The sequence below is a fragment of the Anguilla rostrata genome, chromosome 11, assembly GCF_018555375.3.
Source record: "Anguilla rostrata isolate EN2019 chromosome 11, ASM1855537v3, whole genome shotgun sequence".
Classification (NCBI taxonomy): domain Eukaryota; kingdom Metazoa; phylum Chordata; class Actinopteri; order Anguilliformes; family Anguillidae; genus Anguilla; species Anguilla rostrata.
In genome coordinates, this window is record NC_057943.1 from 41,069,053 (window position 1) to 41,088,350 (window position 19,298).

The 19,298-nt window shown below is 43.6% G+C and overlaps 1 protein-coding gene across 3 annotated transcripts; it reads right to left on the minus strand.

The window, feature by feature from the left end:
- Positions 1 to 602: 602 nt before the first annotated feature.
- LOC135234966 (uncharacterized) lies at positions 603 to 9,804 on the minus strand. 3 transcript variants are annotated; one of them, XM_064300135.1, is made up of 6 exons: positions 9,277 to 9,804; positions 7,404 to 8,044; positions 6,593 to 6,745; positions 5,396 to 5,472; positions 4,205 to 4,471; positions 603 to 1,948 (listed from the first exon to the last, which is right to left on the minus strand). In XM_064300135.1, the coding sequence occupies exons 2-6, from the start codon at positions 8,032 to 8,034 to the stop codon at positions 1,904 to 1,906; spliced, it is 1,173 nt and encodes a 390-aa protein (XP_064156205.1). In that variant the 5' UTR covers positions 8,035 to 8,044; positions 9,277 to 9,804; the 3' UTR covers positions 603 to 1,903. The 3 variants fall into 3 exon arrangements, with proteins under 3 accessions (XP_064156205.1, XP_064156202.1, XP_064156204.1); XM_064300132.1 differs by lacking the exon at positions 9,277 to 9,804 and adding an exon at positions 8,878 to 9,261; XM_064300134.1 differs by lacking the exon at positions 9,277 to 9,804 and adding an exon at positions 8,878 to 9,257 and having other exon boundaries at positions 6,593 to 6,742.
- Positions 9,805 to 19,298: the final 9,494 nt, after the last annotated feature.

Here is a 19,298-nt window from a genome sequence, read left to right on the forward strand (position 1 = left end):
CAAAAGACCGTTTTCCAGAAATCTGCAGGCTCTTTCAGTCACTTCTTAGCAAACTGTAACCTAGCCATCCTGTTTTTGCAGCTAACCAGTGTTTTGCATTTTGTAGTGTAGCCTGTGTAGTTCTGTGTGTGAAGTCTTCTGGGGCAGTAGTCACTATAGAAAGTGCTGTAATTTCTATAGGGTGAAACCAAAATGTATTAAAATACCCAAAAATAAAAGCTCAGCATGTGCACTTTAACCACATATGAATTACAGACCCAAGTCAAATATATATATATATATATATATCTTTGTCCCAAACAAATGGAGCATTCATCTTAAGTTCTACCATCAAGGTGCATACTTCAAGACCTGCAAGGATGTATTAAAAAGAAACTTTGAGGTGTACAAACAAACAAAAAGCGGAGAGAACAGGCCATTCAGCCAAACTAGGCTCGTTATGTACACTTTCAGAAAATAGGTATGAAAAAGTGCCTAAAAAGGTATAAACATTTGTGTGGTATCATACAGGTACATAAAATTGTACCCTTACCCAGCAATGCATTGCTTGGTACTGTTGGTACTTTTTCATAGCCAAATAGAACATTATTGTACTTTCAGGGTACATCTGGGAGTCGTGTCTTTATTTATAAGAGTGTAGGTACATACAGAGTGTCTATAAAGAGTATCCAGTCATTTGATTTGAATAATTGTCTATGGATTTTAATTCATATAAGCTCATATTTTTACACAGCTATCAGTGTGTGCAGAACATGTTTCAAAGATGATGGATCGGCTGAGCTTGTGTATGCCTGCATACACAGTAATACAAAATCCTGCTTATGAAATTGCACAACATTCAAATTTGTACCAAAAAAAAAAATCTTAAACAGAAACAAAAAAATTAAGTTGACATTTTGCGTCACAGCTCTGGAGAGGCATGGTGCGCTGGCGTGGCCAATCACATTTACAGCACAGAGTCACATGCTGGGTCCTGTGATTCGCTAGGATACAGTCATTCGCCCAACATCCCGATGCCACAATAAAAGGCCTGTCGGCAATACATAATTCACACAATACGGTCATTCATCCTGGTTAGGCTTTCTATATTAATAAACGACTGATACTCAAAGGCACACCAATAGGGCACCATGTTAGCATCAGCTATTGAGCAGCCATTTTGCATTAAATGCATCAGTTGTAGGTTTTTTGTTGTTGTTGTAATTTTAGGCATGGCAAACAAATCTCAACCAGGAACAAAAACAGTTTGTGCTTTCAGGGAATTCAGTCTTGTCTACATCCTGTGCCAAAAAAAATAGAGAACTGTACAACAACAGCTTCTATTAAATGTCATGGTGGCAGAAGACAACATGACAGACCATGGGATGATACAGCTGCAGTCTTGCTTTCACTCTCACAGAACATGCCTGCAATGAAACGGTTCCCAGGTGTACTTCCTCTTTCTGCCAGTAAATCACAGGTCTCCACCGTTTTTAATGTAGAGCTCAACTTGTGGCCTCTTAGCCTAATTTCCCCAGGTGTGCGTTCCAAGTTTCAGACTCATAAACTCCTTTATTGTCACCTCAGTGCATCAGTGGGAAAAAAAAGATATTGCATCACACTTTTTCTGTCATTTTCTTTCCACTGACTGGAAAATAAAAGTGGCCTATTAGTCTCAGAACTGGCCGGCCCACATATTCAAACTGGGCCACGTGTAGCCGGCGGGCCGAGAGCTGAGAACCACCCACCTCCTGAGCGTCAGATGTGGGTTTCAACGAAATTTCTCCAGCGTGGGATTTTCTGAGAAAGGAGGAAACAGAAAAACATCCCAGCTAATGGTGCTTCTTTCACGAGACTGCCAAGCAGGTCCCAGGAGAGGAGCATTGTTCTCATCTGGTTCTTCATTTCCCGGAGTTCAGCGCAATCAGTCTGGATCCATGAAACTTTGAACTGCCTCGTCTCGAGATACCTGCAGTCATAGAATCAAAAAGGCACAATGCATTCTTATTCGTATACTCTTCCAAGCCAACAGTCCAACACATGCTAATATTTCTCTACACCAAAGATCTTTGCATGATATTACCTCACTGGCATTTGCCACAAAACCATTGTTTAGGTAGGATCTTAGATCACATGTGTAAAGACAGATATCTAAAGAGGAAGTGACTGAGCAAAGTTTTATCTTTTCAGTGCTTACATTGTAGCAGTCACCTATCCTACAGTGTCTGCTAGTTTCATTCAGTGCATGTTTTAGTTTTTGCTTAGTACGATTATTTCTTAGTATCTCACTAAATTAGAGATTCCTTTGACTCAGCACTTCGTTATAGGGCTTTGTGGATCAGCTGTTGTTGTTTGTTTGAGTCTGTAAGACGAGCAGGTAATTGGTTATTGAGAGCAGCTGTGGTGTATTTTCTCTTGTCCAATGAGGGTGTGACGACACCAGACCTGGGTCAAACACATATTTGTTTTGGATTCAAATACTTTTCTGTCAGGTGCGTGAGGGGTTAGGACCCAAACGCAGAGTGGGGGAAAAAACTCAAAACTCCAAAAGGTAAGAAACAAAGACTTTACTTAAGAAAAAGAACAAACAAATCTGGAACAAAAGGGAACAAAATGCCTCGCAGGGCAACTCTTAGAAAACACAAAGTAAATTTTCAAAACTCAGGAAACAAAGAAAATCCAAAAATCCAGAAGCACGTAAAAACGGAACGTGGGCAAGAACACAGGAAGCTACTCTCAGGAGGAAACATGCGGGGCAGAAACACAATCAGAGGCACAAACAAACAAGGATCCAGCACCAGGGAGAAGGGAACTTAAATAGACACGACACTGACGAGACACAGGAGGGCACAATGAACAATCAGGCCACAGAGAGGGAAGGGAAAAGAGACAACCCAAAAACAATAATAGAATAACTGAAAACAATTAAACAGGTTAAAAGGACAGAACTAAAAACTGAAGTGCCGCCACCTGGCGGCCCAAAAAGGGAAACACAGACAAACCACGAAACATGACACTTTTCAATGCTTTACTGATCTTGTCTGATCTCTCAAAAAGTGCAAACCCCGCCTTCTGGTCATATTGGCAGGCTCAATTACACCAGGCAAGATCAATAGAGCATAGAAAAGTATTTGAATCCAAAACAATTGTGTATTTGACCCAGGTCTGGACAACACCCTTCCTGTTGGCATTAAAAGAGGCAGAAAATGGCATAGCCAGTTTGAATTACTGATTACCCTCTATTATTATGCACCTAATGTAAGCAGTTTTATTTTAGCTGTCTACTCCACTGGTCTTTTAGGACTTCCTAGTTGGTGTTTTCATTGCTTTAGTTGTCAGACTGATAAAGGATCAGTCGAAAGAGATTTGGGGCCCAGCTCTTTTCATGCCAGATCACCTGTGCTAGGGTGACTAGCAGACCTATCCTTAGCTTATCTTTGCAAGTCTAGATTAGTTGCCTAAATTAATGTCTAGTCCCTGCATGGTTTATTATTCATTGTGTACTTTATTGAGGTTAAGTTCTGAACCATCTTCCTATCCACACTGTTACTTTTATTTGCTGTTCACTAGAAAAGATCATAAAGCGAGAAAACTCAATTTAGTTTTCTCTGGAACTGAAGAGGCTCTTGTTGTATACTGAAGAGGCTTTTTGTCCATTACGTATGCTGAAGAGGCATTTAATGCATCGTTGTATTCTAAAGTTATACATCCTTTTTTATGTTGTGGTTAGAACTAGTATTCGCACTCCTTCCTGATCAACTGGGGTTTAAGCAATGCGTGAAGAAACTGTCAACTGATAACAGTGGAAGAGCACACAACAGCCACAGGCATTGGTCAATTTCTGCTTTCAAATCAAAATGGCCGATTCACATTCAAATGGAGAATCTGTAGTAATGTTTGGGGCATTGCTTCACTGCAGATTCAGTCAGAAGTGATAAAGTTTATAAACTCCTAATAAAATCACCAAATCAAGGTTTCTGATGTTTATCTTGTGACTTTTCAAATAAACACAGCCTTAGTGACACTCTCGATGATTTGAAATCTGCCATTCGCACATGGTTCTTGTTCCTGTCCTGTGTATTTAATGCATGTCTGTTTTAATGCAGTATATATGCTTCCAAGATGCTTCCGGATGCTTGGGATAAGAGAATCAAGCCAAAGAAGAACCCAGTTTTCCTAAAGGAATACTAAAGCTGGGCAAAGCCCCCCCCCCGGGTGTATTTACCGGAACCTGGGCCTTGATCATCTGGGTGAAGCGGTCCTGCAGGTACTGGTTCCCGAAGCCCATGATGCGGCTGACGGCCTGGTTGGAGAGGCCGGCCACCTTGGCGGTGAAGTCCAGGGTGAAGGCGAACTTGACCAGCTCGGGGGCGGCGGTGTCTGCGGGCAGCTCGCTGGGCACCTCCTCCTCCACGTAGCGGTCGGCCAGCTGGCGGAAAGCGCCGTACGACAGGCTCTGGAAGAAGGAGCTCGCTCCAGCGCTCTCCTTAATCTGGGGAGGGAAATGAGGGGTAGGCGGAGGCATGACTAGGACTGCCGACGTTCGTTTTCCTGGCTTTTTATTTAGTGAAGGAATTACTCTGGGACCCATGGTAGCCATGTAGCTAGCTGAGATAGGTACGTTATAATGCTATTCAACCAGCGATATGTACAGGGATATAATGGGAAAATGATTTTCACTGCAGCCAAATTTCTACAAAGAATAGTTTGTATAACAAAATATAAACAGCCACTTTTCTGTAGTACTAAAAAAAATAATAAATCCTTATATATCTCTGTGAGTCAACTAAATAAATGCAGACTGAAGTCTTTTTTTCAGTGTTTATGTATTTACAGAGAAACAGAGAAACAAGTGGGTTTTCTCCCCATTATTTAATCTAAACACCCCCAGTATTCCAGGTTAACAGCAGGAGGATAGGCATTGGGTCATTTTCACTGAAGGATTTACTGAATACATATAACACCCCATTCGATGCCACTGGCTGGAAGTCCATTTGGAAATCTTTGCTGGAATCTTCACACTGGCCACCTGGCCAGTGTGGGATGTTATGGGAGGGTTCCTTATAACACCCCATACTGACCAGCTGGCCAGGCACGGGCGGCCTGGCCTAAACAAGGTGACTTGCTTGGTTAAAATGCCGCTGTTGAGGTAAAGGATGTTCCCACTGGTTGCCACTGGTCTAGAGAGTATCCAGCACTGAGTGAAGGATCCATGCCACGATTCACTATGCCATACATTTGCAGCTCACTGTGTAATAAAATATCCCTGGTATCTAAGTGGAATTTACTTTGACCGTTTTAATTTATACCCCTTATTCTACTGGCTGAAGGACATGCTCTACTGTACATACGTTTGAGAGCCTCAACTTCTCCAGTCCTATTTCCATACATTTGGCTACATACAGTGACAGCTTACCCTCACATTGAAGTCATCTCCCTGTTGCTTTAACAAACTGATGATCTTCTCGATGGTTTCCTCATCTGAAGATAATGCTGAAAACAGATTCAGTCAAAAGAGTTCATAATCTCAAAAATTCTGTTGTGAAATTCTGTGGACAATTCAATGTCGAAGACAAATTTCGGCTTTAAGTCAAGACTGTTTGTGATCAAAAACTAGAGGTGGGGGGTAATATTAATTGTATGGCTGATATAATATTGTTTGAAAACCTTGGTAACCATGATAACAGAATTCAGTATACAGAACCGTATTCTGACAAACAAAAACTGAGACCATTCTAAAGTTATACAGCTTGATGGCAATTAAAGGCAAATGTGAAGATGGTGGATTTTCACGTGGAGTGTGTGATATGTACTGCTCATCTTTGAGAGAAACTGAGAGAAAATCTGTCAAGCCTGCAATCTTCACAGCCATTATGATTGTTGTGTTATTACATTACATTACATTACATTACAGGCATTTAGCAGACGCTCTTATCCAGAGCGACTTACACAACTTTTTACACAGCATTTTACATTGTATCCATTTATACAGCTGGATATATACTGAAGCAATGCAGGTTAAGTACCTTGCTCAAGGGTACAACGGCAGTGTCCTTACCCGGGAATCGAACCTGCAACCTTTCGGTTACAAGCCCAGTTACTACTTATTGCATCCAAATACGTCTGTACAGCAAGTAATGACTTTTTCTCTTAACAAATACATTTCAAGCTAATCTCATTTCAAGCGTACAATCAGATATACAGACTAATTTCTGCTATAGAGATCTACTGAGAGAGAACAGACCTGAGGGTCATAAGATTTTCTAATCTTAATAAAAGTTACATAAAATCTTCCTACAGATATTCCTTAATCATACATCCAAGACATACAACTTGAATGAATAATTCAATTAAATGTCACAGAGCAAAAAGATCAAACAGAACAAACACCAGACCTGAACACCAGACCTGAGCAAACACCTGACCTGAACCCCCGAATATAAGTCTGCTGTGTTCTTGTTGAAACACTGGAGCCCAGCTATTAAAATAGTGATAAGAATGGGGCTCAACAGCCCGACCAATCGCATGTGAAAGAAACCTTTCTTCTGTGACCCCCGTGAGGATTCTTTTCATTAGACTCTGATGCCGTAGCAGAGGAGGTGACACGCAGTACCTTCAGCGGCCCCCGTTCTGGCCCTCTTCCGAGCTCCAGCGAAGCACGGCTGGACCTCCTCAGACGGGCTGTCTTTCACCTCCTTCACGATGCGCTCCAGCTCCTGCGACACGTTCTCGTAGTACGCACTGGTGGGCTCCACGGAAACCACTGCTAAAGCAACACAAGAACTGAGACAAGAACCGTGACGAGAACCTTAGACAAGAACCGAGACAAGAACCCAGACAGGAACCTTAGACAAGAACCTTAGACGATCAGCATCAAGGTGGCCATTTTGTTCAGCATTGTTGCTTTCATTTATGTATTATACTGAAGTAAGTTCTATCCACCTGTAACCACATTTCTCTCTTTGCAACAATTACACAAGTGGTAACATACATGATGAGGATATAATGCCATATATTAAGAAATATACTGTGATATACTGAATAATACATTTGAATATATGGAGGCACACCAAATATACAGTAAACTATATGGCCAAAAGTATGTGGACACCTGACCTACAACATATCATCCAAAGTTATGGGCATTAATATGGAGTTGATCTACTCTTTGCTGCTGTAGCAACCTCCATTCTTCTGGGAAGACTTTATACTAGATTTTGGAGCACTGCTGCAGGGATTTGCCTCCATTCAGCCAGAAGAGCATTAGTGAGGTCAGGCAGTGATGTTAGATGTAAGGCCTGCCTCGCATCTTGTACTGTATGTACGTATGCACTTATGGTCCGTTGTTTTGGATAAAAGCATCTGCCAAATAAATGTAAAGTACTGCAATGCACACTAGTCCGTTGTATGTTCCCTGTACTCACCTTCTGCTTGTTCTGTCCCAGGTAGAATTCGGAAAGAGGGTGCCCTTTGGGTCTGGGCGCTTTCTGGGCTGTGGTGGGACAGCGTAAGAACGGAGCACCTCTTTCCCGAGGACGTCGGGCCCCGCTGGGAGTGCTGCTCCACTCCGCCCTGAAAATGAAAAGTAGGGGAGACGGACCGGGCGGGGCTGTCCGGGGCCCCACAGGCCCCCGTCCTCTCACTGCGGGGCTCCCGGGCCTTCCTGGAGAACAGGTCCAGGAAGCCCTTCAGCGTCGACGAGCCCTTCTCCTTCCTGTCGTTCCTCCGCAAGCTGCCGCCGGCCAGCGAGGGCTTGGGGGGGCGTCCCGTGGGCGGGGCCTCGGCGGGGGAGGGAACCCGCCCCGCGCCGCCCAGTCTCCGCCTCCACAGGTGGGCGGAGCCATCGCTGGAGGACCTGACGGTGCCGGGTCTCAGCCTCTTGGCCACGGCCGTCCACTTCGAGGCCTTGGGCCGCCTGGGGGGGGACCCGTCGTTCAGGCTCAGGCTCCGCCTCACGTACGCCTCCAAGAGGCGACTGGTGTCCCTGCGGCCCAAACACAGCAGCGCACGGCCTCCTGGGTCTGGCTGCTCCGGAGGCTCCGCCATCATCATCATCCTCGACTCCCTGCAAAGGCGAGATCGCGCTGAGAAGGGGGAGCAGTACTCACAGGAACCCCAAGATTTAAAAGAGTGGAAGCCCACGGCCTCCTAAAATAAGGAGCTGTTTTAGATGCCAATAATGTTTAAAAACATTCCTGTAAATAACAAAGAATTATCGATGAAACATGCTACTGACCTCAAACATCATATGTCAACACAATCACATGATTTTCGTTCTCACAATTTTTGTTCTCAATATTGGTAAAAATATTGGTAAAAAGATTATTTTTAAATTGTCAGTAATCTGCAGGAATTGTAATGTTGTCTAAAAGGTATTTTAAATAAAGTTTGACGCAGATCGGAAGGCAAGTGACATGACACCTTTATTATGCACATTACTTTGTACTCTCATTAAAGTGCTTGTCTGAGAGATATCAGTTCATATAAAGATAGTGCACAGGGGACAGGGAAAGGTCAGCCACCTGACAGGATTAAAGAGCATTAAGCAGACAGTAGGTTACAGTAAAAAAAAATATTTCAACCTGTCTCAACACATATCAACTATTTGCAACAATAAAACTAACAATATGTACAATTATGTAGTACTAATTCCATGTTTTAATCAAAATCATCTAGTTCCAACGTTGACACAAGGACAAAGCTCTTCAATTGCAAACGACGGAACTGAAAAACTTCAACGTGATCTTTTAATTGCCAAAAAATTACTACCCTTGAGGAAAGGGCATTCGAACAGCGATTCTCACAACTTTCAAAATCATTGAAACATTAATCAGTAATTAATATGGCTGTATAAGTCAATTACACGGAACGTGTTGTAAATTACTGAAATTAACTCACTGTCCGTCGTTAATGAAGCATCGTGCACCCTGTATCATGTCAAATTAACGTATGCTATGATCTTTCTTCCGCACCGTATCTTTCAAGTTTGCTTTTGAAAATGAAAATGAAATCTCAAGTAGCAGAATGCGACGCTGCAGTTCCTCAAAAAGGTTCAAAAGGAGCCATTTACTATTTGCAGAAAGGGAAGTTGCAGTCCTGCCGTGGCCAGCTTCAAAAAAATAAATATAAAAAAATAAAAATTGCTCTCGTCACTTTGCAATTTTACGGAAATATTGAGCGGATGAAATGTTACGATATGAAAATGTAACATGATTCAATTTCGGAATTTCCAGAAAACTGTTAGAACTGTTAAAGGACCATGTAGGCAGATTAAAGTTTTGTAAGAACGAAACTCACCTTGTAGTGTTGAACTATTCCATGTCCTGCTTGGTCAAGTAAATTGTAACAACTCACACCCACTTTATAAGACAGTCGTCACCATTCCAAGGTCCAAAGGTGTGACTACACCGTACTGGTCAGGAAGGCTACACTGCTAAGGTGACAACAATTGCACCCAGGAAGTTGTCGTTCAGCTAATACAAAAGCGTGTTTTTGAAATGTGCAACATACTTATAATATAGGAACTATCCTTCTTCTTCTTCTTCATCTTTCATTACTTTTTAACCTCATACAGTACAGAAAATTGTTCCAGGTCAGAAACTAAGTTAAACGCTCAGCTATCACAAAGGTGAACCCACTGGAAGTGATCTTTGTGGTTGGGTATTGTAATTAAGATTGACAACATAGATAATCGTGGCACATTTGGCAATTGTACATATGCGAAAACCCATCCTCTCTATCACACAATTAGTCCTGTCAGCTCCATGGCTTCAGTTATTGAATATGCAGGGATGTTGATGCAGAGGGGTGCACGGAGGACATGCTGTGTAAGCAGGGTCAAAGGTAATTTAGCACCGCCCTCAGGAGTCTACGGGATCCAGCTCGTTTGCCCAGGTGTTGGAGCTCAAGGCTCCAGCATTTATTTACTCAAGGGGCTGTAGTTGTGGGAACAACAAACAGGGAGATGAGTTCATTCATCTCTCCCTCTTTCTCTGGAACTTTGAATACCACACACACGGCCATTTGTGGGGCTGTCCATCAATGAGTTTGGATTGGGGGGCTGGTGGGTTTCGGGTGGGGGGCACTGCAGGAGGCATTTGACAGTTTAAGACCTCACCTCAAATTAATCATCTCACATGTCTCTGTGACCTGACTCCCCCGAACGGTCAATAAAGTCTCCTCTTCCAGGAAGGACCTAACACTCCTTATGCCTTATGGACCTTAGGACCTTATGCCTCTGTAGTTTAGAAACAGGTAATGCAATAGAGGCCAGAGACCCACAGTTTATCCAAGCTGACCAGTTCCAAGCAGGATCAGAGAGTAGTGCTATTACATCTTGTTTTTCCCCACTGAGCATTTTTATCTACTGAATAAGATATAATAACCAGAATCGTTTTGATGTGTGAAAGCAGTGAAAATGCAAACCAGCCTGTACATGGTTCTCCAATCTTAAAAATGTACTTAAAATATGGTAAGTGTACAGTTCACAATGTAAGCTACAATAGTAAAGCTATCTGTTTTTGCTACCTGTTGTGTTATCCTGTTGTACTTTACGCTTTGTTTCAGTGCTGATAGGAGCCAACAATTATGAATGACAAATAATGGTTGTTCATTGTTATGGTAATAATTTAATATAAATATCAGTCAACGTTCTGCCTTATACTGAGAGCAGGCTGAATATTCTGTCGTGTATGTGTATTAAATTTGAGTAGGCATTGTTATGAAGCTTTGTTCTTTGCTGGATGCGTCTGAGCCCTGTACAAAGATGTTTCCTTTGCTTGAGTGTGCTGCCCAAATCTGTTGCTTTGCTGCAAATAAACTTTGAAATTGAAGAAAAGACCAAACTAGGATGAAAGCACTTATTGTATCATTGTTGGTGCAAGCTGTCCGTCTGCTGGTGTTTCACCAATCTGCACTGCAACCATCGACTAACGGCAGGATCATTCGCCAACCATTTCGCATTTTTATTACATGTCTTCTGTTTACCTGAACTGTCCTCTAGAGGGAAGCAGTAGGGCCGATGTGAAAATACGGATGGACCTAAAGCTGTGCCGACTGCAGCCTGCAAGTGGGTAGCTCGTGGGCACTGGATCTTTGCTGGCGCAGAACAGTTACATTTCAAGCATTGTTGGCAGTGTTGCGTTTATTACCGGACCTAAACCGAGGACACGAGGGAGGTTAGTGGCACTGCGTAGCCTATTGCTTGTGAGTACAGCTCAACAGGAGCTTGTTTCATTCATTTAGTTAACAGATGCTTTCACGGCGATGTTCTGACCTAGCAGCGCAGAGTCATATAAGGTTAAAATCAGCCAAATGAATCTATTTAACCTTTCGCGAATGCGGCGTCCGTGTGAATTACACCATCATTCAAGCGCACTGCAGTGAACAAACCCGACAGCAGTCTCTTTCCGAGAAACTGCCAGAGGGAAACGAAACCGTACTCAGCTGAAACCGCAGTCGTTATCCTGTCAGACGCCGCCCAACTCACAGTGCCTCGCTGCATCCTCAGGGGTTCATACACGGGCAAAAATATGTTTTTCTCTGGATGACAGAGAGGAGGCGACTGTCTGACAGAGGCGCAGGGATGGGGACATGGGGAATAAATCATACAAATGAACCGCACATTGCGGAAACACTCCGGTCGTAAACACACCCGTCCTAATCAAACTGAGTTAAATGATTCAGAGGGGTGCAAATGACTGCAGCCATCCAACACTGGCGCTCCACAATCCCCCACCTGACCTGTACAGGTAACAGACCTGGGTCACACGATCCAAATTAAGTTAATCCGTTAGACACAAGTAAAATTCCTGCAGACTGCTGACAGTTTTAAAAGATGCACCTATGTTCACCAATATTCTGAACAAAATATTATTTCATATGATACTACATTTTGGTTTAGTGCAAATCATTGCAAATCCCCAGGGATCTGCAGAGCTGTATTTTACCAGCTTATATTTTAAGATGTCACTAGTAACAGGTCTGACAGGTATTCCACTGAATGTCTGCAGAATGCCCATACTGCATATGAAACTCATACTTGTTCCTGGTTATGGTTATACACTTTGTTGTACGTCGCTCTGGATAAGAGCGTCTGCCAAATGTCTATAATGTAATGTAATGTAATATAATGAAAATACATATATGCAAATACACATTTCAAACACATTAGGGCTGTCAAAAAATATTCGAAGTTCGAAAACTATTCGAAAATCTTTCTTTTTTAAAAGTTAGAACCTAAATTTGAGCATTCGAATATTAGTTTTGGATCCCGCGTATTGTAATTACCATGCAGGCTTTAATTTCATGTGGCGAATCATGTTCATGCACGCAAAGTTCATTTTCTGTGCTAACGCTACTTCCTCTGTCAACAAAAAACGTTCTGCCCTGGACCCAGAGCAAGTGGATCGTCTGGTTTTCCTTGCCAATAACCTCCGGTGATACTTTCAGCCCCATGGACACCGAACGTTACTGGTCAGCTAGTCTCGCGAGCCAGTCTCTTTTTCCACTTCGATCAACAGATCTGGTCAGCTAACAATTTAGGCTAAATAATGTTCTCATGGCAGGCTATGTTTCCTTTCTTTTCTGAAGATTTTGATAAAATTGGATGATGAAAGAAGTTAAACTAAACAGAGTAATTTATGTTGTTTTAGGCTACAGGTATTAACCGTTTAAAAAGTTTTTGTGTTAAGAAATGAACAGGGATTTCCTATAAACAATCATTTCCCTATGATTAATAAATGCGATTTGTGGCAAATTACATCCACGAGAAAGTGTTTTATTCATTTGCGCATTAGGCTATAGAAACTGAAGGGGACTCATTTATAAAATGAACTTGCGTGCATACGTCAAGTGAAGACCTGACATAGAGCCACGACCGTTTCCACAGTCAAATCGAGTGATGTTGAAATTTTATAAATCACTACTTTGACGTGATTTTCTACGCACGCGCCACACAGTTGATCTGAAATACGTTTTAGGATGATGTAGTAACCCAGTATTAAAGTTCACCGATGTCCTCTATTCTACTGCCCGCTTGTGGAAAATAACGCGTATGCCAGTTTAGAGGGAGCGTCACGTGCATATTGCGCCCGACAATAAGCAGTTTATTTTTGTGAATTATAGGCAAATGATACTCGAATATATTCGAACTCTAACTAATTACAAAGCTAATATTAAAACTCAATTTCATGGCACATTTGACAGCCTTAAAACACATGCATTTGAAATACTAACCCTCTCTGTCTACAGGTATTAAAACGTCACACCTTTACCCTCATGTCAGCTGACAGGTTTCACTCTGCTAAACTGTTCCATTCATCCATCCGTTATCTATGTCCGCTTATTCCTGGTCAGGGTCATGGGAGGTGATGAGCCTATCCCAGCATGCATTGGGCAAGAGGCAGGAATACACCCTGGACAGGTTGCCAATCTATCACACACCCTTCACTCACACACTCATACCTATGGGAAATTTAGAGTCTCCAATTAGCCTACCTGCATGTTTTTGGACTGTGGGAGGATATTGAAGTACCCAGAGGAAACTCACGCGAACACAGGGAGAACATGCAAACTCCACACAGAACAGCCCAGGCCAGCATTCGAACCCAGGACCTTCTAGCTGTGAGGTTAGAGTGCTATCCACTGCAGCACCATGGACCAAAGAACAGGGGCCATTCAGTGTGGAGTTTGCATGTTTTCCTTGTGCCTGTGTGAGTTCCCTCCCACAGCCCAAAGACTTGCAGATTAGGTTAATTGGAGAGTCTAAATTGCCCCTAGGTATGAGTGTGTGAGTGAATGGTGTTTGTGCTTCATGATCGACTGGTGGCCTGTCCAGGCTGTGTTCCTGCCTCTCATTTACATTTTACATTACATTACATTCATTTGGCAGACGCTTTTATCCAAAGCGACGTACAAAAGTGCATTTTCATGATCGTAGACAACTGCTGAACACGGGTTCAGTAAGGTACATCCAATGCATGCTGGGATAGGCTCCGTGTCCATGGCCAAGCATAAGCGAATTAGATAATAGGTGGATGGATGGTTGGTCCATGGGGATTTAAAAAATCTTCTCCTTGCAGCCAAGCCAAGTCTTCAATTCGAGCCAAAATTCAAATGTATTGTATTGGTCTTCAATTGTCACCTAACTCTTCTAAAGGCATTCAATTTGCATGGAAATCGTTTGTACTGAAAATGACTTTGAGAGCAGCACTTAGAGAAATATTAGGGGAATGACCCTGATTAATAATTTGTGTATGTGCACTCACAAGCTCATTAAATATGAATGCACATATTGATGGCGCAAGTTTGAAGTACAGTAATTAAAAACAGTGTTAGAATGCGGGAGGGGCTTGGGAGGGAATGATGAACAGGCAGCATTTCAGAAGTGGGTAGGTGCCCAAGAACAGAGGAAGAATGAATGAAATCGAAAATCAAAACATGTTTATTGCATACATTTCCTGTACTGGGGTGTCAATCCCATGGCATAATTAGTAGGAGGTCCCCTGGGTTAGGAGGTCCTGGCCAAACTGTCAGTCTTCGGTCTGGCTCCTGAATCAGTTCCCAGTTTTTTTTTAGTTTTTATTGGCTGATTTGTGGTAAGTGGTTTGGCACAAAATGGCTGCTACGCATTGCCCCATGTGGGTGCTATATTAGTGGTGACTGAAGTGAGCTTCCCCCTCACTGTGAAGCATTTTGAGAACATGAAAAGCATTATATAAATTCAATCTATTGTTACTTCTCTAAACTCAAGGCCCAATTCGTTTTATAATCAATCCTTTGTAATACAAAAGAATAGAAATGGATACAACAATCACAGACTAAAATTAGCTTGATAATCAAACAAAAATTGCATGATTTTTACTACAATAATCACAATTTAGTAAAATAAAGCTCAACAGTGGATAGTTCTTTGAACTTTAATGAACATAATCATAAAATATTTTAAAATCAGATTTTACAGTGCATTATATGGGCAAATGATCAAAAATGTGAATCAACATACCTCATTTCCCTTATTTCAATATCCTTATTTCTTGCATCATGAATCATGAATGTGTTTCTTGACATAGCTTTCATTTTCTTTCAGGTTCTTTGATGTTTTCACCTTCAAAGAACATAATCATAAAATATATTTTTTTAAATCTAATTTGACAATGCATAGCATGGGAAAATAATCAAAAATGTTCTTCAATGTATGTATCTTATTTTAATGTCCTAATTTCTTGCATCATGAATCATGAATGTGTTTCACATGACTTTCATTTTGTCTTGCCTACTTTGTTCTGAATTAATTTTACCAAGAAAAGTCCAGGATAAAATACCTTTATGGCTAATGCTTCCTCTACAAGTTTGACCTTGAAACGTGTGGTTTCCTCTTGTTTAATAAATAACTGGGATTATTACAGTAAAATCCTATCTGATATGACTTGGCAGAGCCCAGCATTTTCTGCAATGTGATCTTCTGGGAGAGGCTGTTGCTCAGTTGAAATGTATATATTTCTCTGGAAATTTCCACCCTCTTTTCAAAATTTACCAGGCTCCACCACTAGGGGGCACAGTGAGCACACTGAAATACAGTTACAAGCAAATGCAGGCAGGAACCAAGGGACCAGAGAGAGAGAAGTCACTGTGCAGGTCTAATAATGTACTGATGAGGTACTGATGAGGTAATAATGCAGCTGCTCTCTTGCCTAGTCATGAGTGTCTACTCAATTTACAATGCAACTGTGCTGTTCCATTTCGGTTTCTTTCTGTGCTCAACCATGATCATCCCCACGTGCGCTCTTATGTCTGCATATGACTACTGCAGCCCAACAGCCTTACCGTATATCTCATTTTATAAGATTTGTCTCATCTACTGATTACAATCTTATACAGTGGAATATTGTAAAGGTACAAGGACGGCATCTATCGGAACGCGACCTTTTTAACAGTACCTGACACGTATATCTCTGTTAGGTTCCAATCGGACTGATAGAAAAAAATTGGCCATAATTAGAACATTATGCTGTGCATGAATCTTCTAAAATCTTCATAAATCCCTCAAAAGCAGTGCTACGGTCTGACATCACGATCAGTGCAAACTCACAGAGGAAGCGTTAGTCAGCACCGCGTCTGGTGATTGGGCGATCGTGCTGCTGACTCACTCACCATGAGCGTTCTCTGTAAACACTGGCCATGAGTGTGCTTCTCTACCACCTCCCAGTGCAAAAAACAAAACAAAACAAAAAACAAACAAACTGAAAAACGAAAACATGGAATGAAATGGTTATTTCTGACAGCTGGTCAGCCAGCCCTCCAGCTCTAAACAGAATCCCATCATGCCGCTGTGTCCTGCTCTGCCAGCTACAATAAAGGCTTTTAAAACTATTCCACTGGAATGCCCGGATCTTTAGGGCATTCTTTGCCATATGTTGCATAATTCTTCATTATGGCATTTGATTCCCTTTCACACTTATCAATCAATGTGTTTCATTTGCCAAAACACTATTGAATAGTCGTATCCAGAAGTACACTCTCTGCTCCACCCCTGTGTAAGCTTGTTTCAGCAGCAAAGCTACCAGACAAACTAGTGGAATCGCCCTCAACCAAAACATTCTGCCAGTTAGCAAACAATATCCAGCTAGTGCAGTGAGCTGAACTATAGGCTAGGGAGGGGTGGGGAGAGGTGCAGCCTGAAGAGATGAGTCTTCAGTCTGCGTTGAAAGTGGTGAGATTCTCTGCTGTTCTGACCATCACGGGGAGGTCATTCCACCAGCGAGGGGCCAGGACAGACAGCAGACGGGAGCGGGAAGTGCAGACGTGAAGAGGGGGAGGTGCCAAGCGTCCAGAGGTGGCAGAACGGAGAGGTCTGGCTGGTGTGTAGGGTCTGATGATCCTCTGAATGTACCCTGGTGCTGACCCCTTAGCTGCCTGGTATGCAAGCACCAAGGACTTAAATTTGATGCGAGCCATAACAGGCAGCCAGTGTAGGTCAGTGAGCAGGGGGGTGACATGGGAATGTCTGGGGAGGTTGTAGACCAGACGCGCTGCAGCATTCTGGATGAGCTGCAGGGGTCTGATGGCGGATGCTGGCAGACCAGCCAGTAGCGAGTTGCAGTAGTCCAAGCGGGACAGGACCATCGCTTGAACCAGGAGCTGGGTTGCGTAGGTGGTGAGGAAGGGGCGGATTCTCCGGATGTTGTACAGGAAGAACCTGCACGTTCGACTCACCGCCGTGATGTTCTGGGAGTCAAAATGACCATAGTTCTTCTATACTGGCTTTGATTTTTCCCCCTTGTCCATTTTTATCCATCAGTTTGTTCTTTATTTTCCATCAACACCTTTTTGGAACTTCTCTTATCCTCAGATGCTCTTCTGTTCTCTTCTGTTGTTCATATGCTTCTCAGCAGGCAAGCAAGCACCTATTGGATCGTTGCCGGTCAACCAGCGTTCTGCAAGTTAGCAAAACAGCCGTCCGCTAGTGGCAAGACCCACTACTTTGCCTGTAACTTCAGTGAAAAAACAAGAAATACAACCGCATACCGATGAGGTGACAGCACTCATTTTGACTTCCTGTCTCGGTGGTCCACTAGCGGGCCACCGTAGTGCCAGTTGTGACACTGGCATATCAGCAGATGAGCTTGCCCACGCAAGGCAACTGGCCGTGCCAACGTCAGAATCAGACGGTTTAAGGCGGGCGCACCAGGCCAGGTGACAGATCGGAATGTTTTTAATCACGCCACAAGCAGGTGTATAGCCACTGTGTACTGCTGATAACCTCTTGATAAATTAGCACTGGTTAACAACCAACATAGTATTGATTTACATGGATTATTTTGTTCATATCTTAATGAATTTTCCTTAAGCTGTAGATTTCCTTTAAGCTGATATTTTCTGCTTAAAGAGAACACAGTGAGTGTCTTTCGGGTTACCATGAAGGTGTTGAGTCACTGAATTTTTTTTTTTAATTAAAGGAGAAAAGCTTGGCTGCAAATAAAGCCTTTTTAGAGCAGTCACTGCCTGTGCATCTTTAAAAAAGGGACAGAATGAAGAGAAAAGAGAGCTTTCTAATACAAATAATGTGATGTAAAATAGCAAGGCCTGTCATGGTGAATGAGCCTGCTCTCCAGCGATGTCAGGCCCTGTCGTTCCAGCTCGGGCGGTGGCATCCTCCGTTGTCTGCCTGTGAACAAATGAGAGGGGGCCATGGAGACGGAGACGGTGGCATAGCAACCCGGCGAGGCGGGGCGGATCCAGACATGCACCGGGAGCCTCCTCAGTGGAGCCAGGCGGATTTGCACCGCCTGGCCACAGCCACACAATTTAAAGGGCCAAATGAGACATTTGCATATTCGCGAGTAAAAAAAAAAAAAAAACTAACCATAGGTTAAATAACTGCCTGGAGCTTTGCTCTTATTTTATTTTCAGGAGAAAACTCATTTTTCAGCAACCAGCGCGTGCTCAGGGAGACCTGGCACCAATGCATTCTCAGGGAGTTGGCACCAGCGCATGCTCAGAGAGAGCTGGCACCAGCGCATGCTCAGAGAGAGCTGGCCCCAGCGCATGCTCAGAGAGAGCTGGCACCAGCGCATGCTCAGAGAGAGCTGGCACCAGCGCATGCTCAGAGAGAGCTGGCCCCAGCGCATGCTCAGAGAGAGCTGGCACCAGCGCATGCTCAGAGAGAGCTGGCACCAGCGCATGCTCAGAGAGAGCTGGCACCAGCGCATGCTCAGAGAGAGCTGGCACCAGCGCATGCTCAGGGTGTTGGCACCAGCGCATGCTCAGAGAGAGCTGACTGGGCACCAGCGCATGCTCAGAGAGAGCTGACTGGGCACCAGCGCATGCTCAGAGAGAGCTGGCACCAGCGCATGCTCAGAGAGACTGGCACCAGCGCATGCTCGAGAGAGCTGGCACCAGCGCATGCTCAGAGAGAGCTGGCACCAGCGCATGCTCAGAGAGAGTACTGGCCCCAGCGCATGCTCAGAGAGAGCTGGCACCAGCGCATGCTCAGGAGGCTGGCCCAGCGCAGCTAGAGACACTGCCCATGCATGCTAAAGAGCTGGCACCAGCGCATGCTCAGAGAGAGCTGGCACCAGCGCATACTTAGAGAGAGCTGGCACCAGTGTGTGCTCAGAGAGAGCTGGCCCCAGCGCATGCTCAGAGAGAGCTGGCACCAGCGCATGCTCAGAGAGAGCTGGCACCAGCGCATGCTCAGAGAGAGCTGGCTGGGCACCAGCGCATGCTCAGAGAGAGCTGGCACCAGCGCATGCTCAGAGAGAGCTGGCACCAGCGCATGCTCAGAGAGACTTGGCACCAGCGCATGCTCAGAGAGCTGG